A 26,324-nucleotide genomic window follows, 5' to 3' on the forward strand; every position below is an offset into this window, starting at 1 on the left:
TTTCGTCGGTCTAAGTACACAATAGGAAAAATATCTAAACTCTTCGGTTGTTATTTTTTTTAATGGATTATGCTTAGCTATGCTAAAAGTGGTACCGCCAGACCAGGAGATCATCTGAATGGATTTCAAAACAATATAAATCAAATGTTTAACTCTAGGGGAGCTGGAAAATGAGCATATTTTCCAAAAAAGCGGAGTCTCCTTTTAGGAGCATAGTCTGTTTTTTCACATTTACACAAATGGTCGAATGCACAGCCTTGCAAAGTATAGTTTATTTGACTCGTATACAGATAAATGCAATGCATCTCCTGGGCTACATACTACATTCTCCTGTATGCGGAGAGTTTAAAGTAAAAAGTTAACTTACATGGCATTACAAAGTACAACATTTTTAAAATAAAATTAATGCCCTTTTGAGCTGCTAATACTACGCTCTACCACTGAGCTACATATAGGAACAGAATTTAGTGTTAAGGCGCCAACCTCAGGCTGATACCATTGTAAATGCTTGCATATACTTATATTTATGGTATGCGTATGACAGATGCTATTTTTATCCAAAGCGGTTAACAGTGGACTCAAATCAAATATTTGTTTTACATTATTTGTTTCCCCTGGGGATCGAACCCATGACCTCTGTGTTGCTAACGTAATGCTCAACTGGCTGATCTACATGAACACATCTGTCTGTTTATATCTTTTTCTAAAATATGTTTTCCCAAACGGTTGCATTTAACCATATGTCTTGATTGTGCACATATGGCTGTGTTTTACATTTCTGAATCTTGATTCTGTATTATCGCACCTGTTTCTGTAGAGGTGGGTCATATCCAGGCGTTTGAGTCTGGGTGATTTACTGTATGTGTGTTAATAAAGGAAAGCTCGTATAGTCTCATTAGCTGCTGAGCGGCGACACCTACATGACAAATAGAGGCACATCCTCGATGGGTAAAGAGAGCAACAGTGCACCAGCAGGTAAATGTGAGCAACAGAAGAGCCAGTGTGACATTTCCAAGGAAACAGAGACTATGGGCTCTATCTTACACCCGGCGCAATGCAGCGCAATGCGCGACGCAAGTGTCTTTCGCTAGTTTCCACCCTAATTTTCACGTTTAGCGCCGCGTTGTTTAAATAGCAAATGCATTTGCGCCCCCTTTTGCGCCCATGGGCGTTCTGGTCTGAAAACGAGGTGTGTTCAGGCGCATTGTTGGCGCGTTGCTATTTTGAGGCAACTAAAATAGACTACGCCATTGACCAACAAAAACCTGGTCTAAAGTCTAAAGTCAATGGCGCAATGTGTTTTATGTTATTTAAAGAGCGCATTAGTATGCGCCTATAAACGGGAGGGCTACGCGGGTTTGCTTATCACAAGGTACATGAATGCGCAGCAGCACAAAAATGCTTTTAAATATGAAAGATTAAAGGATTGAATGTAAAAGATTATTATTGAGTCTCTTGGACATAAATGAGGACTAATTATGAGACGTTAGAAGGCACAAAGAGCTGCTTCACCTACAGCCTGGTAAGTAAATAAATGCTTTGCTTTTAACAAATGTATCTGTTTTTAAATGCTACCTCACGGATTTATTGTATATGATGACTCTGTACCTGTGGATATGATGAGATGAGAAACATTTTTAAGTAATGCTTAAAAAAACTCTTTGCTAAAAAAAAAACGCTGTCCAAAGTGCTGAAACGTGAGAAGAGCCGTTTGTAAATTCTTTATCTCCTGTTTATTACAAATAAAGTATTTTTAGAGTACAAACCTTATCTTACATACTTGTAAATTATTTTTTGATGATATTGGATAGCCATACATTTAAAGCAATTACAAGCCTGCTTTTTACTTCCATGACTAAAAGAAAACGGGTTTTAAAGGTTTTAATAAAAAAAGAACAATTTCAATACAAGTGAAAAACAACACAATTATTTAACATTAATCTTAAACTAGGGATCTTCTTCCTCCGCTTAGTTTTTCAGTTTACAAAGTCCGTCATCTAAATAGGGATTAGACATAGCACCAGCGCAACTGGCTTTTAAAGGGGATGAGAGCTGAGACTCTCATTGGTTTACTGCACGTTACGCCCAAAATACTCCCATTACAATAGGACCTACCCTTTTCGACCATGCGCTCGGCGCAAAAACCATTTTTCCCGTCGTTAAATTAGCAAAAGTGGATTCGGACACGCCCATTTAGACGTTGCGCTGTGCGCTTTAGACAATGCGCTTAGATCGTTAAAATAGGGCCCTATAAATTACACTAACATCATTTGTAATATGTCAGCATGCACGTCACAGCCTTTTAACCAAGTTAACCCATCTAGAGTCTGCAGCAGAGAGATAGGAAGACAGTGGCGAGTACAGGCTAAAGTGATTCAGCTTATGATAGTTTGTTTTGTATTAACAGCAGCTTAGGGGTGATAAGGCGGTCTAAGGGAGATCTGTTTAAACAGCCATGCGTTTATGTCCTATTTGGTCTCCTGTTTGGCCTACTGAGCATCTCCCAATGGCGGTTGTCTTGCAGCCCTATGAAACAACAGTATTACTTTGGCCACAAAAACCCTGTGGGATTGAAGCCAAATATTGTCAAAAGTTGGCAAACATTCCAGCCCATTAGAGAAATATACTCACAAACAACCCATAGGGTGTTCTAAAAAAAAAACTTCTTAGTCTTCAACATTTGCATTTGGCAGATGCTTTAAATAAAATACAGTGTAAGTCATTCATGTGATTTTTGTGTGTGTTTCGTGGGAATCAAATCCAGAACATTGACACAAGAACCAGGAACTTTGTAGAACTTAAATGAACACTTAAAACATTTCCATTTTTTGTCAACGGCAAAGCTAATAGTAATATAATGCTCTTAGTGGTTGCTAAGTAATTGGCAGATTGTTCTGGTCGCTAGGGTGTTCTGAGTGGTTGTTATGCAAATGCCAGCATGTTCTGAGTGGTCTCCATGGTGTTCTGAGTGGTTGAAATGTGATTACCAGGGTGGTCTAAGTGGTCGCTAAGGTGTTCTGAGTGGTTGCTATGTGACTGTCAGGGTCTTCTGAGTGTTAGCTAGGGTGTTCTAAATGGTTGCTATGGTGTTCTGAGCGGTTGCTATGTGATTGCCAGGGTGTTCTGAGTGGTAGCTGGGTGTTCTGAGTGTTCTGAGGGGTGTTCTGAGTGGTCATTACGTGATTCCCAGGGTGTTTGGGTGGGTAACTAGGGTGATCTGAGTGGTCTCCATGGTGTTCTGAGTGGTTGAAATATGATTACCAGGGTGGTCTGAGTGGTCGCTAAGGTGTTCTGAGTGGTTGAAATGTGATTCCCAGGGTGGTCTGAGTGGTCGCTAAGGTGTTCTGAGTGGTTGCTATGTTACTGTCAGGGTGTTCTGAGTGTTAGCTAGGGTGTTCTAAATGGTTGCTATGGTGTTCTGAGCAGGTGCTATGTGATTGCCAGGGTGTTCTGAGTGGTAGCTAAGGTGGAGTGGTCATTACATGATTCCCAGGGTGTTTTGGTGGGTCACTAGAGTGATCTGAGTGGTCTCCATGGTGTTCTGAGTGGTTGAAATGTGATTACCAGGGTCGTCTGAGTGGTTGCTATGGTGTTCTGAGTAGTTGCTATGTGATTGCCAGGGTGTTTTGATGGGTCACTAGGGTGTTCCAAGTCGTCGCTAAGATATTTTCAGTGGTTGCTATGTTACTACCAGGGTGTTCTGAGTGATAGCTGTGGTGATCTGAGTGGTAGCTAAGTGGTTCTGGGTGGTCATAACGTAATTGTCAGAGTGTTTTTGGGTGGTAACTAGGGTGTTCTGAGTGGTCGCTAAAGTATTTTGAGTGGACACTAGGGTGGTCTGTGTGATTGCTATATGATTCCCAGGGTGTTCTGAGTGGTCACTAAGGGGTTCTGATTGGTTGCTATGTGATTACCAGGGCATACTCAGTGGTAGCTAAGGTATTCCAAGTGGTCGGTAGGGTGTTCTGAGTGGTTGCTGTGTGATTCCCAGGGTGTCTGAGTAGTAGCTAGGGTGTTCTGAGTGGTCACTAGGGTGTTCTGATTGGTTGTTATGTGATTCCCAGGGTCTTTTGAGTGGTTTCTAGGGTGTTCTGAGTGGTATCTAGGGTGTTCTGCTTGGTTTGTATGTGATTCCCAGGGTGTATTGAGTGGTAGCTAAGGTATTCTAAGTGGTCGGTAGGGTGTTCTGAGTGGTTGCTGTGTGATTCCCGGGGTGTTCTGAGTGGTAGCTTGGGTGTTCTGAGTGGTCACTAGGGTGTTCTGATTGGTTTCTATGTGATTCCCAGGGTGTTTTGAGTGGTTTCTAGGCTGTTCTGAGTGGTATCTAGGGTGTTCTGATTGGTATCTAGGGTGTTCTGATTGGTTGCTGTGTGATTCCCAGGGTGTTCTGAGTGTTATCTAGGGTGTTATGATTGGTTGCTATGTGATTCCCAGGGTGTTCTGAGTGGTAGCTAAGGTATTCTAAGTGGTCGGTAGGGTGTTCTGAGTGGTTGCTGTGTGATTCCCAGGGTGTCCTGAGTGGTATCTAGGGTGTTCTGATTGGTTGCTATGTGATTCCCAGGGTGTCCTGAGTGGTAGCTAAGGTATTCAAAGTGGTCGGTAGGGTGTTCTGAGTGGTTGCTGTGATTGCAAGGATGTTCATAGTGGTAGCAAGGATGTTCTTAGTATTGCTGTGATTGCCAGGGTGTTCAGAGTGGTCGCTAGGGTGTTCTTAGTGGTTGCCATGAGATTACCAGGGTGTTCTGCCAGTATGTTTTAAGTGGTTGTTTGTGATTGCCAGGGTGTTCTTTGTGGTCGCTAGGGTGTTCTTAGTGGTTGCTGTGATTGCCAGGGTGTTCTAAGTGGTAGATAAGGTGTTCTAAGTGGTTGCTAAGGTATTATGAGTGGTCACTGGGGTTTTGTTAAGTAATAGCTAAGGTGGTCTAAGGGGTCATTATGGTGTTCTGAGTGGTCCCTAAGGTATTTTGAGTGGACGTTAGGGTGTTCTGAGTGGTCGCTTTGATTGCAAGAATGTTCAGAGTGGTAGCTAGGGTGTTCTGATTGGTTGGAATGTGATTCCCAGGGTGTTCTGAGTGGTAGCTAAGGTATTCTAAGTGGTCGGTAGGGTGTTCTGAGTGGTTGCTGTGTGATTCCCAGGGTGTTCTGAGTGGTAGCTAAGGTATTCTAAGTGGTCGGTAGGGTGTTCTGAGTGGTTGCTTTGATTACAAGTATGTTCATAGTGGTATCTAGGATGTTCTTAGTGTTGCTGTGATTGCCAGGGCGTTCAGAGTGGTCGCTAGGGTGTTCTTAGTGGTTGCTGTGTTTGCCAGGGGGTTCTGCCAGGATGTTCTAAGTGGTAAATAAGGTGTTCTGAGTGGTTGCTAAGGTATTATGAGTGGTCCCTGGGGTATTGTTAAGTAAGAGCTAAAGTGTTCTAAGGGGTTGTTATGGTGTTCTGAGTGGTCCCTAAGGTATTTTGAGTGGATGTTTGGGTGTTCTGAGTGGTCGCTTTGATTGCAAGGATGTTCAGAGTGGTAGCTAGGGTGTTCTTAGTGTTGCTTTGATTGCCAGGGTGTTCAGAGTGGTCGCTAGGGTGTTCTTAATGGTTGCCATGAGATTACCAGGGTGTTCTGAGTGGTAGCTAAGGTATTCTAAGTGGTCGGTAGGGTGTTCTAAGTGATTACTATTTGTCTGCCAGGTTGTTCTGAGTGGTCGCTAAGGTATTCTAAGTGGACGTTAGGGTGATCTGAGTGGTTGCTGTGTGATGATTCCCAGGGTGTTCTAAGTGGTTGCTGTGCTTGCCAGGGTCTTCTGAGTAGAAGCTGCAGTGTTCTGAGTGGTCACTAGGGTGTTCTTAGTGGTTGCTAGAGATTGTCAGAGTGTTCTTAGAGGTAGTTAAGGTGTCTGAGTGGTCGCTAAGGTATTCTAAGTGGTTGCTATGCTGTTCTGAGTTGTTGCTATGTGATTGCCAGGTTGTTAGTGGTTACTTACTATTCCTCATCAAAAGAATTTGCAAAAGGTTTAATAAACATTATTATTTCATGTAACCCTAAGTATGAGCAACATACATCATAATGGTTACATTAGCCCTACCTACAAAACCATTTATAAAGGACATGGTCCTAAAATCACTGACAACAAAATTAAGAATATTGGCCACAGGGAGAGAAATAATGCTTATCAGAAGGTTAAACTAATTAAACCACTTTGTTTTTTTACAGGCAATTACAAAACATCCAGAACACGTTATAAATCAGCCCTAAATCCCATTGTCTAAATGTTGACCTTTAAATTAGTCCCGCCAAAAATACACAAATTTTGTACAAACTTTCACAGTATTGTAGTTCTTTTTCACAAAGATGCATTGACTGTGGAACCGCGGTTCATTAAAAAGAATAAGAGAAAGAAAGCTGAGATTAGTCATTTTGATAGGACCACACATATTACAGTAAAATATGACTTATTCAGACCTCTGGCTATCTAATACAATGATTAATGACCTGATAGCTGCTGACGATATGTTTACACATGGAAACATAAGACAATGCAAACAGTTTTAGGGAAACAGGGAATGCCACTTAATAACATTCTTGTAATCTCTACCCTGTTCCCATTTGTAAGCATGTTTGTAAGCTAAACTTGCAAGTTTGTAAGTTTTTTCTAACCCTGGTTAGAAAATGAACTAATTTTTTAACTAAATTTGTCCAAAACGTCCTTTGGGGATGTTCTCAAAAGTAAAGTACATTTGATTATATTCTAAAAATACTAATTGTTTCCTTCCAGAGGGTGGCCGAGTTATAATTTGGTTTAATCTGTATGATACTGCAAAGCATTTTTATTCTCTATTTTTTTGTCTTGTTTTCCAGCAAAATACCAAAACAACCATGAAACAAGATGCACGCACTTATGAGTCATTAGCAAAATCTAACTAAACTGGTTTGTACATAAATCAAATGTAAAATAATTTCTCAATCAAAATATATTCTCTGAAAAGTCACACTTTTTTTCTTTTAGCTAAAATGAAATTAAATTATCTTGTTTAATTCTTGTTAATATTCCTACCCCTCCAAAAAAATGACTTTTTGCAATGTAAATATTAAAGACTACATGTATACTCTAAATGTATAATGTGAAAATGTGTGTGTGGAGTTTCCTCAGGTGTTTTAATGGGTGTCTGTTGTGTTTACCGTATACATGCCAGGGATGTCATAATGTCCCACCAGAGCCCTCAATCCAATCCAGAATGCCACACTAACAGCTTTACAAGTACATGCACACACACTTGTACATAAACATACCCACAAATATGAAAATGTCATTGCTGAACCTTTTCAAGGCCTTTTGTTCCCTATTTCAAAATGCCAGCTAAAAGTACTGTCTGTTTTGAGAGTATGTCCAGCACTTTCAGCCAACTAACACAGAGGTATCAGAGCCATTTATATGTTTCTATAGTGATAAAAAAAAAAATAAAAAAACAGAAAATGGCGCATTTTGTTGTTCTCTGATGGGAGAGATGATGGCCTGTCACCATGTGTGTATCTCTCTGTGTGTGTGTATCCCATTACAGCATAGTCCAGCCTGTAATTGCAAGGGTTTGAGAAGTCGGTGCTATACTTGAGACCACTCTGATAAAATCAAATGTAATCATGTTTTCCAGAGATAGTACGCATGTTAGCTAATACTATCTGTCCCCAGTAATCTTACCTATCTACATTATTATCTGTATAATCTGTTCTATATAATTGTATAGAGGATGTACAGTTTAAAGAAGTTAAAGAACCTCAATCTCATCTTGAATATGATTTTCCTTGTTTATTAATCAGCTAAAAGAATTCTGTGACTCGGGCTACATCAGGAAGTCCTATGTTGGAATGAAAAGGTCCCTTGGAAAGCCGATCTCAGCAATCCCTCCACACCCCTGTAGAAAGTGCAAGCTTGCATTTACCCCAACAACTTAATGAGTTTTACCTCTGCTGAATCAATCCAGAGACCATCAGGGGAATCGGATCGAGCCGAAAGAGCGAAGAACAGCCGAGCTGGGCTATATGACTAAATACTCATAACGCTGACTATTGAGGTCTCTACTGTTTTGTCTACAGTATACTAAATAGCTTTGCATAGCAGATGCACTGCTATATTGGAAATGGAGGAAATTGCCATTACGATTAAATATGTATGCCAAGAGAATCGATTACTGTGGATTCACAAAATCTGCAACAATGGCTTGGTCTGCAAAAGTTCAATAATATTTTACCTCTCTGCCAAAATCTGGCAATAAGGCATAATAAGCTCAGAGAAAGTTCATAGTTTCCGAGTTAGGAAGGAAGCATAATGTCTTGAGGAGCCTCGGGTATTTTTATGGCATCTATCTGATTCAAGTCCCTATGCAATAGGAATCCTGGGCTGCCCACTTTCCAAATTATTCATCACTGTCCATGTAATTCCACCTTTGGCCGGACAGAGATATTCACCATTACTATGCTTCCACTTCATATATCTAACTAATGTATAAAAGATTTCATCCACTGAAAAACACGTAAGGGTATCAAATGCTAGTCATGAGAATGAATGCGTGTAATGCCCTGCACTTAGCCATATAAATGACTTCCAAATACATTATACCACATTATTATAGGCTATACATTCGGTCAGACAGCTTCTGCAAAATTGTGGTGCTTTGTCTAGACAATAAAAGCAATTTTGGGCAAAAAATCGAAATGGTTTGTCTTTTGTTATCTGATTAGCCAGTGTTTTTATCTGATTTCTTTGCTGTAGTAAGCTGTACCTTGAAGTTGTTTTCATTTGGAGCTCTCTAACAATTTAAAAAGATTAAGTACTGAGTAAAAGAGATCCGTAAGAAACAAACTTTTACATGTGAATACACACAACTGCAGCATTAATGTATATACAGTTAATACAGCACCTCGAGTAGGCTTTGTGTAATTGCAATGTGATCTTTATAGTATACAAAATAATGCCAAGCTGTGGATCTCAACCTTTCTGACTTTAAGTCCACTTTTGAATTCACAACAATATTTGGACCCCTCCACTTACAATTTCTACCTAAAAAATGACTAGAAAGATCACTATTTGTTATACTTATTTTCATTTAAGTTATCTTAAGGACTCCTTTAAAGTTTGTTGAGGCCCCCAGATCCCTGGTTGAAAAACACTTATGTAGAGTTAACAGTTTAGACAATTATCAAGGAAAATAATTTGTGTAATAGGTTTACATGCAATAGCACTGCAAGTGTGACGTGTGTGTTTATGTGAGAGGGCCGTGTTGGTTTCAGCAGGGGCAGCAGTAAGTGTTGAAGACCAGGTAAAGAGAGAGGAAAAAGATGAGGAAGAGAAGGAGAGGGGCCAAGGCAGCTTTCCACTTCAAGTTTATGTGCCCTTGCTTAAAAGTGAAGTGGAACGCATCCCAAGACAGTGTTTGCTTCTCAATTCTTATTTGTGCGTCCTCGTTTCCTCGACTCGCTTCCTTTCCTCGTGTCTTAGCTTTACCCTCATGCGATGCGAGCGAGGAAAGACGTGTCCCCACTCTCTGTATAAAGTTCACTGTATTTAAAGGGACACTCCACTTTTTTTTGAAAATATGGTCATTTTCTTTCCAGAGTTAAACAATTGATTTTTACCGTCTTGGAATCCATTCAGCCGATCTCCGGGTTTGGTGTTACCACTTTTAGCAAACAAAGCTTAGCACAATCTATTAAATCTGATTAGACTTTTAGCATTGTGCTCAAAAATTACCAAAGTGTTACGATATTTTTCCTATTTAAAACTTGACTTTTCTGTAGTTACATCGTGTACTTAGATTGAAGGAAAATTAAAAGTTGCAATTTTATTAGGCAGATATTGCTAGGAACTATACTCTAATTCTGGCGTAATAATCAAGGACTTTGCTGCTGTAACATGACTGCAGGAGGCAAAATGATATTACGCAGCGCCCGAAAATAGTCCCCTGCTATTAAAAGTTACTAAGGGGACTACTTTCAGTTGCTGCGTAATATCATTGTGCTTGTTGCAGTCATGTTACGACAGTAAAGTCCTTGATTATTACGCCAGAATGAGAGTATAGTTCCTAGCCATATTGAACTAAAAAAATCGCAACTTTTAATTTTCCGTCGGTCTTAGTACACGATGTAACTACAGAAGAGTCAAGTTTTAAATAGGAAAAATATCTAAACTCTTTGATCATTCCTTAAGAGCAATGCTAATGGTCTAATCAGATTCAATGAATTATGCTAAGCTATGCTAAAACTGGTAACGCCAGACCCGATTATTGGCTGAATGGATTCCAAAACGGAAAAAATCAAATGTTTAACTCTAGGGGAGTTTCCCTTTAAGTGCATTAAAACCCAAAAATATTAAATAAGAAAAATTAAGTTAAACACATACTTGAGTTAAGAGTTCATAACCTTACTACATTAAAATAAAAGTGCTGTAAAATAATATGATATGTGTCTATACATGAATATTAAATAAACTGTCTGAAACAAGTCAATAATTTACAATGATTTAACGATTAATACTAACATTTATGCATCCCTTATGGGGAGATATATATAATAATCATAAAATTATATTATAGATTTGCTACAAGAGGGCTGAGCTTGATCGGTTTTTGGGTCTTAGGATGTAGGACATAGGAGCGAGGAAACGAGGAAGGATATTGAGAAGCACCCAGTGAGCAGTGCAATAAGACAGGCATGGCTGCAGACATTAACCCTGTAAAGTTTTTACAGGTATAAATGTTTAAAATGCAGTTATTTTCTACTCTTCTATTATGATAATCGCTGATGTCTCATCAAAATACATGGCTGTGACATAAACCAAAAGATTACTGGCTATATTAAAAGAAAGACAAGCTACAGTATTTAAAATGTCCCACCTCAATTTTCAACACAGGAAAGTAAACTGTGCCTATCAACAGCATCACTAATGCTTAAATAATTCTAATAATTGCTTTTTTTTAGTAACTATATAAAAACATAATATCCACTGTGCCATCTGTAGTTAGTGTAAATCAGGAATGGCCAACTACGGTCCTGGAGGGCCGGTGTCCTGTACAGTTTAACTCCAACTTGCCCCAGCACACCTCCCTAAAAGTTTCTAGTATGCCTAGTAAGACCTTAATAGGCTGCTTCAGGTGTGTTTAATTATGGTTGGAGCTAAACTCTGCAGGACACCGGCCCTCAGGACCAAAGTTCCCCATCCCTGGCGTAAATGAACCAGTACTCGCTCAACCGCAAAATATTAAATATTAATATTACAATGCAAGATAATTGGTTTATTGTTTCTGTATTGCTCCTCAATGTAAGGTCGCTCTACAAAAAATGCTACATGTAAATAAATAAACCTAAATCAGTCTGATCCCCTGGTATAAACTGTCTAAGTTGTAATGTCTAGATTTGTGTGTATGCATTGAACAGCAGCCATCTGTGCTGGACGGGTGGGTTAGAGCCAAACGACAGTACACACAGGAGCCGAGGAACTGATCATGTGAGGCAGCAGGCAGGGGAACACAGAAAGGTGCACACAGGATTATCAGGAGAGCAAGATCTCTCTCTGTCCCGTCCCCTAAATAAAGGCCCATGGTCAGAGCAGGCACTGGGGCAAGAACAAGACCCTGTCCCACAGACAGACTGCAGAGAGTTGAGCGGCAGTGGATCTGACAGCAGCACAGCCCCCATAATGGATTGATTTATAATCTTCATGGAGATAGAAAACAAAATAACAAAAAATACGCAAGCCTAGCAATCAGAGCAGGGGTTCCCAACTAGATTTTTGTGACCCAAATCTCCATTCATACTTTAACAGATTTGATCTATACACCTTACAGGCAGCAAATTGTATTAGTTAGAATAACAATACATTATTAGTAGTGCTGGGCAATTAATGGCATACAAAATAAAAGTCTTTTTTTTACAATAAATACACACACGTTCATTTATGTATTTAAGAAACATTATATATATATATATATATATATATATATATATATATATATATATTCTATAATATTCTATATTATATATAAATTCAAAAATTCTGAAATGTATATATTTATGTGTGTGTGTTTAAATATACATAATAATTACACATAGTACACACACATTTATTATGCAAAAAAAATCACTTTTATTTTGTATGTGATTAATCGTGATTTTTGTGAATCTTTGCCCAGCACTAATTATTAGCATTGATTTATGTCAATTTAGTAATTTGTTAAAGAAATCAACTGGTTTATAATATTATGTATATGTTCAAGCTTTTTCCATTGTAGCCTACATTTTATGTAAACAGTCGATTATAAAGTATTATAATAGATAAAGAATGATATTAGATCGAAAAAATGCATCTTTAATGTCTTACCTACTGCTATAAGTTATGATTATTAGTTATGAATATATGATTATAATTTGTGTTAAAATAAATTAAGATATAGTTTATGAACCCCACGGTTGAGAACCTCTGCTATAGATCTTTGGTTGTGGTCTAGCTCTGTGCAGTCTGTCTGGGTGCTACTGATCTTGACCCAGGCGCTGATCACATGGCACAAACCTGCAGATGGAGGCGGGGCCCGGCGTGGGGAGCACAGGGCAAGTTCTGACGGGTGAGAAAAGAGAGCACATATCAGTACATACCTGACCAAACTGCTATCTGTCTCTCTCACCTTATTAAAGAAAGACTGTATACACACGAAAACACACTGAAGCCATCATTTAAAGGTGAAATGTGTCTTTAATGGCACTACCACTGATTAAAGCACAAGTTTTGAATGATAAATGTTCCTGTAGCTTATTTGGTAGAGCATTGCAAAAACACATACTGATAAAATGTATGCACTGCATTGTAAATTTGGATAAAAGTGTCTGCAAAATGTGAAATGCAATATGCCACAGTGTTTCCATTCTTAAAAAACTTCCTATTAATGAGTGACCACTAAAATCATTTTAATAGACCCTATAGCTGAAAAAAGACACACTTCTCCTTTAAGTTAGAGGCTATGAAAGCACACGTATAAGAAGATGTGAATATTCCTAGTGTATTTAAGTAAGAGTGCGCAGATGCATCCGAACCTATCTGCATGAGTTAGTTTCACTCGACTCCACTGCAGCCGAGCCCCTAATTGACAATTATCAAACATGGCATTTCCACGCTCCAAGGGCGCACACGTAATTCTGTGGCAGTCAGGAGAAATAAACAGCCCACAGTTCTGGGCTTGGCCCAAAAATGTCTGGGTGAGTTGTGTTTCTGTTCTGCCTGAAGCTAAAGGTGACCTCTGCACTCTAAAATAGGTTTTGTGAGGAGAAGTCACGTGACCGTCGGCGACGGTGTTCGGTTGGGGGAGCTGACGGACACTCACCCTCCGGTCGGTACTGGGCGAAGATGGTTACAGTCTGTCCCGCCCCTTTCAGTGCAGCTGCTGCTTGTTCGTGAGTGGCACCTCGCAGATCGATGCCATTGACCTGTAATCAACCACAATAAATGAGCATTGTATCAATAGCGGACAATGCTACATGATGCTAACTTTTCTTTTATTTACTGTCCATGTCCAAAAGGTAATAAAAACATCATCAAAGAAGTCCATGTGACATCAGTGGGTCAGTTAGAATGTGTTAAAAAAAACGAAAATACATTTTGGTCCAAAAATACTGACTTTATTCAGCATTGTCTTCTCTTCTGCGTTTGTTGTGAAGTGCATGCGTGAGACTAAAGTCACGTGACTGCAGTGACGGGGATGACGTGTTATCCTCAGACATGTTTGCAAAGTTTTTTTTCAAACTTACAGTATGTGGTTCCCTCAGACTGTAAACGAAACATTGGGGCACAAAAAAACAATTGGGGCGCACCAGATAACACGTCAGCCACGTCGGAGTCACTGCAGTCACGTGACTTTAGTCTCGCGCATGCGCTTCACAACAGACACGGAAGAGAAGATAATGCTGAATAAAGTCGTAATTTTTGTTATTTTTGGACCAAAATGTATTTTGGATGCTTCAACACATTCTAACTGACCCACTGATGTCACATGGACTACTTTGATGATGTTTTTATTACCTTTCTGGACATGGACAGTAAACCGTACATAGATTTTCAATGAAGGGTCAACAAGCTCTCGGACTAAATTTAAAACATCTTAAACTGTGTTCTGAAGATGAACGGAGGTCTTACGAGTTTGGAACGACATGAGGGTGTCATCAATGAAATGTGACACTGTTTGTAAAATCCAAGTCATCTAATTATAATACTTAAACTTTAATATTTTTTATATAAGCAGTGTTATTTTTCAAATCTACAATGTTTTGGCTCTCGGTACAGTAAGTGCGGTATCCTGCGGTGGAGCTGCCTGGAGCAATCTGGCGCTGGAAACACCTGCTGTGATCCTAGAGCGTGTAGCTCTTCACCTCAAATAAAAGTCTGCAGTAAAGGGAACAGTGGGTGGCCTGTAGACCCGACTGTGCAGCATCTGGACCATGGCATAATCAATGTCCCTCCAAAACACAAGTTTGTCTGAGCTGTGTGCATCATGAGTTCTGCCTACCACAACAATTGAGTCCGATCAAACAAGACGGAGGAAAAGTAAACAGTGAGGGTGAAATGCAGGAAGCGGCTGAGGGCAGGAACCTGGCACACAACTCTGTAGCAGGTGGGGAACCATACTGTTGTTAAGAGCCCTTAATAGGTGACCACAGTGTGCTAACTCAGCTCGCGGTGGGGGCGCTGGCAAAGTGAGTAAGAGTGTGTATGCGGTTTCGATGTGTCTAAAAGGTATCCTCATACCATTTAAATACACCTGGGATGTCATAATTTACTTCTTCTCATGGTGTATATAAATTTGTTTCCTTAGTTCAAAACAAACAACCAAATTACTATATATATATATATATATATATATAGAAGTGAATAATATTTTGAGTTTTATACAGAGCTACAAGGCGGCATGTCGATAACGTCGAATCTCATTTGTTCTTGCACATCATGTGACAAAACACGCATATGGCGAGGCACATGACCACCAACGAGACATATATTTAAGGTACAATTTTTAAGTTAAATTGACATAAGGGTGAGAAAATAACAAAATTTGTGAACTGTTGCTTTAACAGTGTGAACTTGACAGCTATTCTTAGACTCCAAATGAGGCCAGCACACCATTATCTCTCTCTTCTTTCTCTTCCCTCCCTTTCTGTTTTTCTCCCCTCCCTCATTCTTTCTGGCTTTCTAATCAGTGTCCCGAGGAAGCTTATGATTGTCTGGCTGAAGTGGCGCAGATGGTAATTGCGCCAAAAATCTGGACGGAGGGGTTTGATTACGGCGAGAGATTCCTGATGAAGTTCACATAAACAGAAATGATGAGATCAGTGAGTTTTCGAGTGGATCGCTGATCTGGATTGTGGTTATAATTGGACTTTCAAATAACACTTCACAAAAAAAGTTCTGGTTCTGTAACTATGCCAAAAATTTAACAAGAACTTATGGAGTTCTTGAAAGAATAGTTCACCAAAATATGAAAATTCTCGCATGATTTACTCAACCTCATGCCAGTGCAGATGTAATGACACAAACAAATAATTTTACTTTAAAACTCTGTCATGTTATTTCATATAACATAAGGGAAATACATCCATCATTAAAGTAATCCAAATGACTCCAGTGAATTAATGTCTTCAGGTGTGAAAAAATATATTCATATTTTCACCTTATTTAGTGATATATCGCTAAATAAAGTTTAGCAAGTTTAAATATGGCGGTACATTGATAACTTTAAATCTCATTGGTTCTTGGGTGTCATCTGAGGAAACATGCACATGGACTATAAAAAGTTTAAAGTTGGATCAACTTAAAAAATATATTTTAATTGGTAACACCTATTTTTTCTTGTTTTTTCAAATTTAAATTTCACTGTATGTGAGAATTTTTAATTTAATGATTTTTTTATGATATCTTATTACTTATTGAAGTCAAATGTCATCAGGGTGAGTAAATTATAAGTAAATTTTTACAATTTGGAAAAGTAAACCTTTAAAGCCGCAAAACATTTTTTTAAAAGAACAAAAGGTTTTGGCAACAACAGTTGTACAAGTTCACAAAGTGGTATTGTGGCGCCCCCTCCTGTTCATTGCAAGTTCTGCACTAACAATTACTTACAAAAATAACTACTTATCTACACAAAATGTAATGCCAATTTATCCACAAACTATACTAAAAAAATATTAGAATTAAGAAGTGATGATATTACTCCACAAACTTGTAACCAAACAGATCTAAGTGGGAAAACTCACATCAATCACTGATTCACCGAATATCTTTCTGTGGTGGTCATGGCCCTGTCCCTGACGTTTAAGGGCAGTTTACTCAATACACCGGAAAAAACTTGTACCATATGATCACTTCTATATTTAAAAAAGATGTGTTCATTTTTTACATGTTTTTGTGTTATGCATTTAACACATTATGTGTAAATTTAACACACTATGTGTTGTTTTGTTTTGATTTTGTGTAACACAAGTAACACAAAATGTGTTGTTTCAATAATAACACAGAGATGTGTGGATTCTGGGAAAACGCATGTAGTGTGTTGTCCCTAAACTAACACTGGTGTGTTATTTTGAACATATCCGTTCTAAACAGAGTGTATCTGTTTTGATCACACTTCAGGCAAATACATACTGTATACATCTTTTGGCATTTACTTACAGACAGGATCTGATCTCCTCTCCGCAGCTCTCCGCTGAGGTCTGCAGGCCCTCCTGCGAGTATAAAGGACACAAAAATGCCTTCTCCATCTTCTCCTCCTACGATGTTGAAGCCCAATCCGGTTGACCCTTTGTGCAGGACAATCTTCCTGGGCTCCCTGTACACACAGTTAAGGTAATACATCAGTTCAGAGTCCGTAGGGCTCAGCATCTTCACCGACACGTACGACAGTTACTTTGTAAACATAGACATGCAAGGGACCCGTGCACGCACGCGTGCATCTGAGCTCTTGGGTTGGTCCAAATGGTGTATGATGCAGTCGAGCACAATGGCCGACACCTATTGGGGACTGCCCCACTTGTGTGCAATTTGTCCCATTTCTGACCGGTTTCCTAGATACGGAGAGAAACGCACTCATGCTCAATGTCACTTTCTCTCTCTCATGTACACTTTATAATGTTACTTATCATGATCAATGCATTGTTAAGAAAGAAAGCTATTTTGGTCAGAAAGTGTTTGAATTACAAACTGTACTAAAATGCTCCCCAAAAAAGTCTGATCCACTTAGCTGGGGTTCTCCGAGTTACTTAAAGGATTCTGACAGTGTCAGGTCGTGATCTCTAAATGGTGACCAATCTAATGATGAGATATCACGTCTGTCAGATCCACTTGAAATGTGGAGATAGACAATCTTGGAGGTTTACAGATGATAATGCGAAGAGACGAGAGGCAAGATGGAGCTATTTTGGAACAGAAGGCTAAACTGGTGCTGCCTGAGTTGACCTAGTTGAGAAGAGGCGGGCCTTTCCTCGCTCATCTTCTTCACTCTCTTTCTACATTACGCTGCTCAGGCTATAACCCTAAAGCAAGCCCAGCAGCATTTCATTTATATGGATTGCTGCTGCCACCTCTTTCCTTTCTTTCCTTTCCCTTTTTTGTCTTTTTGCAGCTTTTGAAAATCTAGTCCTGATACAAACCTATGTCTCTGACCTTAGCATCAAAGCTCAACATGTCTGGAGCACATGCACTACTACTAGGCTGGATTCAGACAAAAGCTATATTTCAGAACTTAGTGAGCTGCCTTAACGTCTATAGCCTACAAAGGCAGGATTCAATCTGACAAACATCATATTTGATAATCAAATTTGATACAGATATTTTACACTCACCTAAAGGATTATTAGGAACACCATACTAATACTGTGTTTGACCTCCTTCAGAACTGCCTTAATTCTACGTGGCATTGATTCAACAAGGTGCTGAAAGCATTCTTTAGAAATGTTGGCCTATATTGATAGGATACCATCTTGCAGTTGATGGAGATTTGGGGGAAGCACATCCAGGGCACGGAGCTCCCGTTCCACCACATCCCAAAGATGCTCTATTGGGTTGAAATCTGGTGACTGTGGGGGCCATTTTAGTACAGTGAACTCATTGTCATGTTCAAGAAACCAATTTGAAATGATTCGAGCTTTGTGACATGATGTATTATCCTGCTGGAAGTAGCTATCAGAGGATGGGTACATGGTGGTCATAAAGGGATGGACATGGTCAGAAACAATGCTCAGGTAGGCCGTGGCATTTAAGCGATGCCCAATTGGCACTAAAGTGTGACAAGAAAACAGTCCTCACACCATAACACCATTGCATTAATGAGAAATTGGACAGGTGTTCCTAATAATCCTTTAGGTGAGTGTATTTAATATTAGGAGCAACTCCAAGCTCTAAACAAACAGCATGAAATCACACAGTAGGCTTGAATCACAACTGATTTCAATAGAGTTTGGATTTAGCATTACATATGATTTACAAATCTCTTACTAGACTTTCAATGTGAATTATGCAAGGCTGCGTCTTGGGGTCTAGGGGGTGCATTGCCCCCCCCCAGAATTTTTTATATTTCTTTTAAAAAATTCGGACATTCCAGATGTATTGGATTAGAGGGTTTTATAAAAAAAATGAAAATAATTTAACTCAACCATTTGGTTTGTACATATTTTACCAATAATGGATTCTGAGTGTCCTGCAGTTCAGCAATCCTAGTACCTGTACATATATGTATCATGGATTGTATAGGTATATATGCATAATCATACCATATCATACCTGATCAGAAGTCTATAATCAAACACATCTAAAATGTGTAATATTGTTTAACTTTTTACTACAGTAAGAGAGCAAATTAATTTACATCCATTTAAATGTTGCTGTTTTGATATGTAGATATAACAAATTCAGGTTGAACATATATAAATAGTTTTTACAAAAAATGGTGTGCATTTTGAGACAAAACAATGGTACAGATGTTGTTTTGAAATTAAAGCAGCTCAAACATGCATTTTAGTCTGGGTCTAGGATAAGCCCTGTCCAGGAAAACGGCCCATATGTATCAATTTCCACCACAAGATGGCACCCTATTCCATATTTAGTTTTTCCCCACTGACTGTGCTGCAAGTCAAATATTGGCTAAATACAAAATTGCATACTTGAACTAGGCACGTAAAGCATGCATTTTATCACTATACACAGCAACGTGGCATACAAGAGACTCCAAAGTCAATGAACAATGTCTTTTTGTACCACATTAGAGAACCACTACAAGCATAAAGGAGAATATATGACCCTACCTGTGAAAACCCAGCTAGGTAATTTTATTTTTATGGTTTTCAACATAAAATCATATTGTAAGGAACATTCTGTGAAAATATAACATTGATTTCTTTTTTAAATATTCACTATAATAATAATGCCACATAGAAAATCTAAATGGCTCTTTTGGCAAAAATCATGTTTTGATGTTCCCAACCAAAACAAATTACGAAAATTTTCCTTCTGTAGCTTTGCTATTATTCTCAGGCTTTCAAAATGTTACATTAATTGTCACAGTTTAAGTTTATTCCACAGTTAAAACACAGGTTACTTGTAAATAATCGCACAAATGGCTTTCAAAGGCTAATGTGCTAATGTAGTGTTTTGAAAGTGTCTTAGGCTCTTTCTAAATGAACAAATAAACAATCAGCTTTACTTATCCAAAGGACAAGTACTAATAAAAGCTTCATGTTGAGCCCTGCGCTATAGCAGCTTATACAAACACAAACATCGGCTCATCAGGAAATCATCAGGAAAGTACATGTGACAAGATGCTCCAGAACTCATGCTGATAGTGATAATATGTAATGATATGCTGATGAGAAGCTATTTGACACTGCATATAGATTATATTTTGAGAAACGGCTGCCACAGAGGTGGGTTGAGTGTGTCTGGCACCCTGCTGGCTATAACCACTGTTCATTGAACTCTCTCTCTCTCTCTCTCTCTCTCTCTCTCTCTCTCTCTCTCTCTCATCCAGTGGTACTCAAACTTTTCGACATGCTCCATTCTCCGCACCACACTTATGTATGGTATAAGAAATTATTTATGAATAAGAAAAAAATCATGACATAAAACAACCACTGCTCTGATTGCTTTGTCTTTCAAACTTTTCGATCCCTTCATCTTTCTCTCACTCTGTCTGTCTCTCAACTAGCTGCAAAACACTGATAGCTGCTTCTCTCCGCACCCATCATACCCTGATCACAAACAGTCATGTTTATCATTCTGAATTCACTGCTTAATGGGAAGAGAAACCAAAAACAGATTACGCTGTTTCAAATTGACAAAGCCTCCCAAAAGGATCTCTGAGCGAGGCTGGCGTTATATATGCACTGGCACTTCTTCTCTAGCTATCATTTATTATTTTACTCCATTCTTCCCCTGTAAGAGCGTTAGAATAGGAAAATGTGTCGTCAGCCTCAGCCATGTGATAAATAAGCTGTCATTTCTAATAGGCTGCCACACTAAGGTCCTGTCAGATTGCAAAACAACTACTGCCTTTTCAATTCAACCTCAATGAATGCAAAGAAGCACAGAGGAGCAGCGTAATGACCCTCAGTCTGGAGGAACCAGCAGAAAGCTAACAGCAGCATATTTCATATTACACAACACGTAAAAGTAGGAACACAATAATAGATTTGATTTTTTTAACACTGGGCGGACGACCAAAAGAATATTTGTAAAGGTATACCTATAGGCAAAAATCTTTTCATCTATCCTTTACCTATCCAGCTTCTATCTGCCTGCCTATCTATCTATCTGTCTGTCTGTCTGTCTGTCTGTCTGTCTGTCTGTCTGTCTGTCTGTCTGTCTCTGTCTACCTACCTATAACCCTACCCACCTACTTAACTCTATTTAATTTAAATATGTATTTAATGAAAATATCTATCTATCTATCTATCTGTCTGTCTGTCTGTCTGTCTGTCTGTCTGTCTGTCTGTCTGTCTGTGTAACTTTCCGTCTGTCTGTCTGTCTATATGTCTGTCTGTCTATGTAACTCTCCGTCTGTCTGCCTGTCTACCTACCTACCTTCCTGCCTACATCCCTCCCACCTTCCAATCTCTACCTACCTAGCTGCCTACCTATCACTACCTACCAACCCACCTACTCTATCTACATGCCTACCTGTCTTTTCCTCCCTACCTACCATCTGCCTTCCTATCTATCTATCTATCTATCTATCTATCTATCTATCTATCTATCTATCTATCTATCTATCTATCTATCTATCTGTCTGTCTGTCTGTCTGTCTGTCTGTCTACCTACCTGTTTGTCTGTCTGTCTTTCTACCCACCTACATCCCTAGCCACCTACCTGTGTCTACCTACATGCCTACATGTCTCTTCCTACCTACCATTTGCCTGCCTTCCTATCTGTTTGTCTGTCTGTCTACCTACCTACCAACCTACATACTTGACTCTACCTACATGCCTACTTATCTCTTTCTATCTATATGTCTGTCTACCTGTCCGTCCGTCTGCCTGTCTACCTACCTACCTGTCTACATATCTCATACATATATCTATATACCTATCTCTACCTACCAACTCACCTACCTGTCTCTACCTACATGCCTAAATGTCTCTTCTTACCTACCTAACATTTGCCTTCCTAACTATCTATCTATCTATCTATCTATCTATCTATCTATCTATCTATCTATCTATCTATCTATCTATCTATCTATCTATCTATCTATCTATCTATCTATCTATCTATCTATCTATCTATCTATCTGTCTATCGGTCTGTCTGTCTGTCTGTCTGTCTGTCTGTCTGTATCTATCTCTGTCTACCTACCTACCTACCTGTCTGTCTGTCTTTCTACCCACCTACATCCCTAGCCACCTACCTGTCTCTACCTACATGCCTACATGTCTCTTCCTACCAACCATTTGCCTGCCTTCCTATCTGTCTGTCTGTCTGTCTGTCTGTCTGTCTACCTACCTACCTACCAACCTACATACTTGACTCTACCTACATGCCTACCTATCTCTTCCTTACTATCTTTTCCTATCTATCTATCTATCTATCTATCTATCTATCTATCTATCTATCTATCTATCTATCTATCTATCTATCTATCTATCTATCTATCTATCTATCTATCATATCTATCTATCTATCTATCTATCTATCTATCTATCTATCTGTCTGTCTGTCTGTCTGTCTGTCTGTCTGTCTGTCTGTCTGTCTGTCTCTGTCTAGCTATCTATCTGTCTGTCTGTCTGTCTGTCTGTCTCTGTCTATCTATCGGTCTGTCTGTCTGTATCTCTGTCTACCTACCTACCTTCCTGTCTGTCTTTCTGTCTAAACACCTACATCCCTAACCACCTACCTGTCTCTACCTACATTCCTAAATGTCTCTCCCTACATACTTGACTCTACCTACATGCCAACCCATCTGTTCCTACCTACCTACCATCTGCCTCCCTGCAAATCAATCCATCCATCCATCTATTCACTTTTTGTTTCCTACAGGTGGCACAAATCATGGTGTCCAACAGTTACGACCCCTGAGGAAATATCATGAATATCTGTCGTCAGTTAATAAGTACCCTCAAACATATCAGATGCCCACATTCAACAGACGTTCATCAGATTCACCCTGAGCAATTTAGCTGACAAGCTGAAATGTTGTGTATTGATAATTTGGTACAGTCATCAAGAGTGCTCTTTCTCAGCAAGAGCAATAGATGGCCTTTTGATTTCCGTAGCTCAATAGAGTCTCCAGACAACAGCCACTTCTGAACTTTTCACAGGCAGAATCACAGCAGTGAGCTCCAATACAGTCAGCAGAAGAATCGACTGCTCTCCGCCTCATTTTCTCTCTGAAAGGGCAGGTCAGCTGAATTTAGAAAATATTAAGGACGACACAATCTCAAACACTGAAGTTTTAAAATAAAATAAAAAATGCCGCCTGAGGCAAACGCTTGGTGCATTACGATAAAGCGGTAGTTGTGACAGAAATTGTATCACAAATCATTGTGAGATAAGTATGTATTGCAAGATTTCATTGAGAGAGAGAGAGCGACTGAGAGAGGGTTTCATGATTTGCCGGCTCACTGGAGCAAGCGTCCCACAATGCACTGCAAAGGACACCTAGGGAATACACAACAAACCCATGAATACAAGATTCACTGTAATGTAAACAGTCCTTTCAATATTAAAAATGGCTCTGATTTCGGTTTTTGTATTATGCACGTAGCGTTCATATTATTTATTTCATAAATATGTCAGGGAATGAAATTAAACTAGTTTATCTTGCTCTAACCGGAACACAATTCATACGAATTACAGATACCAAAATCTTGTGGGAATTGTGATTTATGGTCCATATCACTGCGAAATTGTCCACATAACGGAAATGGCATTAGTATGCACCCACTGCTTTGGCCTCAAACAAAATGATTAATCACGATACAAAGCAAACTATCACATCACATCAGTAACTGCTGCTGTCACTGAAGATCAGAGCTGGCAGATTTGGGATCTCCGTTACATGGCATAGGGCCACTGAAGTGCCCGGAAAGCAAGAGTGATTGCCAGCAGCTTCATCTGTTTATTAAGTGATGATGGGTTACTCCCTTCTGACTGATGATTCAGAAATGACAGGATCTCTGAGGTCCTCCAAAAATCTGTAAACATGCTGCCTCTGGCTTCACTCAGAGAATCATGTTTGATGCTGCCAGTTAAGATCGCATGAATGTTTGTGCACCATGCCAAGTGCCCACAGGGAAGAAAAATTGCAAACTCAATTGTTTCTCCTAGACAGCACTGAGATTTAATGGAGAGCAAAAGCTAAGGCCTATATCAAATGTGCCCGAAACTACATTTTCAAGGCAATACTTTTCACATATTTTTTCTTTTATTATTATTATTTATCACTTGTCTTTAATAAAAATGTCAGTTTTGATAATATTATAATCTTCAGTTTGAAGAAAATTACAAAGTTGCATTAAAAGTGATGCTAAACGAATGCAGAATCCCCAAAAAAAGATTCATTCAAGATTCTTCCAATACTCTCCCATCAGCTGTCATGCGCTAGCAAACATACTGAATATAATAAGATCAAGCCCTCCAATTACTATGAATAAGGCACAAATAGATGTGTTCGACTTCATGCCGCGCAGACCGATCAGCAACTAACTTAAAGCAGCGCATGCCGGGTTTAAAATTATGTCTGACTTGGGATGGTGCCAACCGCATGTGATGTATGGCATTAAAGTACCGCAAAAGCAATTCAAGTACAACCAACGGGCTCACCCGGTGCATATTCTTCCAGGTGGCTGCAGGGTGTTCTGATGACAACATAGTTCTTTGTGATTGGTCGCCGCACTGATGACAACGATCACATGTTTTCCATGTTTAGTCCAACTTTTGGTTTTACTAATAAACATTATAAATTCATGTTTTTATAACAGGTAAAACTCCTTAATGTAACCTTAATGTGTTATATTGTACCATGTAAAAAATAAAAATGAAAATAAGCGAAATACGAAACTTTGTTATTTTAATAATATATGTTTCCCGTTATTTTCGGGAATACAGTATAAACAGCAACTTAAATATTCAATATAAAGTGCACATGTCACTATGGCAAGCAGCAGGTGTTCGTCTTGACTGCTCCGTCTTCAACTCCTTCATTAGGCTTGTTCGAATCAAAAAAAGATGGACGACGGCCATTCACTCTCTTCCATTGGTAAAAAAGTGAATCCGCCAGTGTCCCGATACGGCACTGACTTCTTGGGTCTTAAAAAAAACGCAGTAGCGATTTCGGGATCAGTCCTGCACAGTAGTGAGCAGGAAGTAAAGCCGCGAAATCAAGGCCCCGCCCTCGCTCTCGCAAAATGCGCAAATCACAGCTGTCAATAATGACGTGACACCACCGTTTTTATAGCATTAAATAACTAATTAAAAACAAACTTAATTTAAAAACAAACACTTGAATTTACATCAACGTGATAAAACTACAGTAAATGACAGAAACCAGCTTCAGGAAAAAGATAATTGAAGTGTAATTAAATTGTTTAGTTGATCTCGTCCCATTGAATAACATGGGGAGGCGGGGTTTATGACCTATACTGGGACCAGTCACTGGGGGGCGATCGAGACGTTTTGGCTTTACTTTGGCTTCACTTTTGGCTTGTGCGGCACGCTTGGTTCGAATTCATGTGGCTCCGCAACAATCGACCACCGGATGATGTCAAAGTAACGGGAGAGCGATTCGCGAAAATCATACTTTTATGATCTGCTTTTAAATCGCTCTCACGGAACTTTGAAGTCATCCGGCTGTCGGTTCTTTCGGCGCCGCATGAAGTCGAACAAGCCTTTCGACTGCAAGTGGCAAACTTCGCCGAATGGTCTGCTTAATGCCACATGAACTTAAACACACCTAATGTAAAGCTTAAAATGGACGCTCTTGTGATGGAAGTCCCGCCTTAACATCTGATAAAGACTGACGGTTCTTTGGAGGAGGGGCGCTGTACAGAGTCATGTGAGGTGTTTGCCAACCTGTGCGCATGCGTGGTATGTGAAATGATCTCGAAATGATCCCTATATACTTCCCCATTGAAGTATATAGGACTGTCCGGAGGCTTTGTAAATATGGCTGCCTACCTAAAAGCATTATAGTTGTTTATGGGGTCATCAGAGTTGACTTGTTTTCTCTCGATGTACACTTATAAAACGTATGCACATAATAGACCTGGTTGACAAAACTGCTAACAAATATCATACACACAAAAATAACATCTTTTCATGAGAGAACTGACATTTTCATGCATGCGCTTTTTCAGGAAGGCAAGTGACATAATTTAAGCAATGCATTAGGTATAAGCAGCCCTACCACAATGCCTCATTCTGAAATGCAAATCAATTCAAATCCCAGAGAAGCCAATTAGACAGCGCTTTATAATTCATAGTGTAATGAACTCAGAAACAAAAATCAAAACAAACCAGTAAACAATGCATGCCCACTCCAAGGATGTTATCTGCAGGATTCAAATAACAAGAGACACAAAGAGTTCCCAAAGAACATTTCCTCTGCGACCAAATCCCCTGTTTACACCCATACATTAACTATTATATTTATATCCCAGTCATTTAATCAGTAAGATGAGAGATATTGCATTATTGCTAGTAAAATTTTTATAGGCAGGAAATAAAATTGATCAATTCAATTCGGATTTATGATGCACTAAGGTCACACAAACAAACTGCATATGGCAGGCACAAGCAAGTTCTGACCTTCCAGAGGAAACAGGC

At 39.2% G+C, this 26,324-nt stretch overlaps 1 protein-coding gene across 33 annotated transcripts in view; it reads right to left on the minus strand.

Moving 5' to 3' along the window:
• Positions 1–26,324, minus strand: part of dlg2 (discs, large homolog 2 (Drosophila)) — a 278,208-nt gene that overhangs the window by 29,558 nt on the left and 222,326 nt on the right. For 23 of the 33 annotated variants that reach the window (XR_010529246.2, XM_065259051.2, XM_065259066.2 and 20 more), the window contains 3 exons: positions 16,687–16,843; positions 13,352–13,454; positions 12,547–12,591 (listed from right to left, as the gene is read on the minus strand). Coding sequence is in view for 32 of the 33 variants with exons in the window: in XM_065259051.2 (XP_065115123.1) it covers positions 12,547–12,591; positions 13,352–13,454; positions 16,687–16,843 (305 nt within the window). In the remaining variant the exon portion in view is untranslated. The remainder of the gene's footprint in view (positions 1–12,546; positions 12,592–13,351; positions 13,455–16,686; positions 16,844–26,324) is intronic. The other 10 variants (XM_073816029.1, XM_065259138.2, XM_065259100.2 and 7 more) reach the window with 1 other exon arrangement.

Source organism: Paramisgurnus dabryanus, chromosome 10, assembly GCF_030506205.2.
Source record: "Paramisgurnus dabryanus chromosome 10, PD_genome_1.1, whole genome shotgun sequence".
NCBI lineage: Eukaryota > Metazoa > Chordata > Actinopteri > Cypriniformes > Cobitidae > Paramisgurnus > Paramisgurnus dabryanus.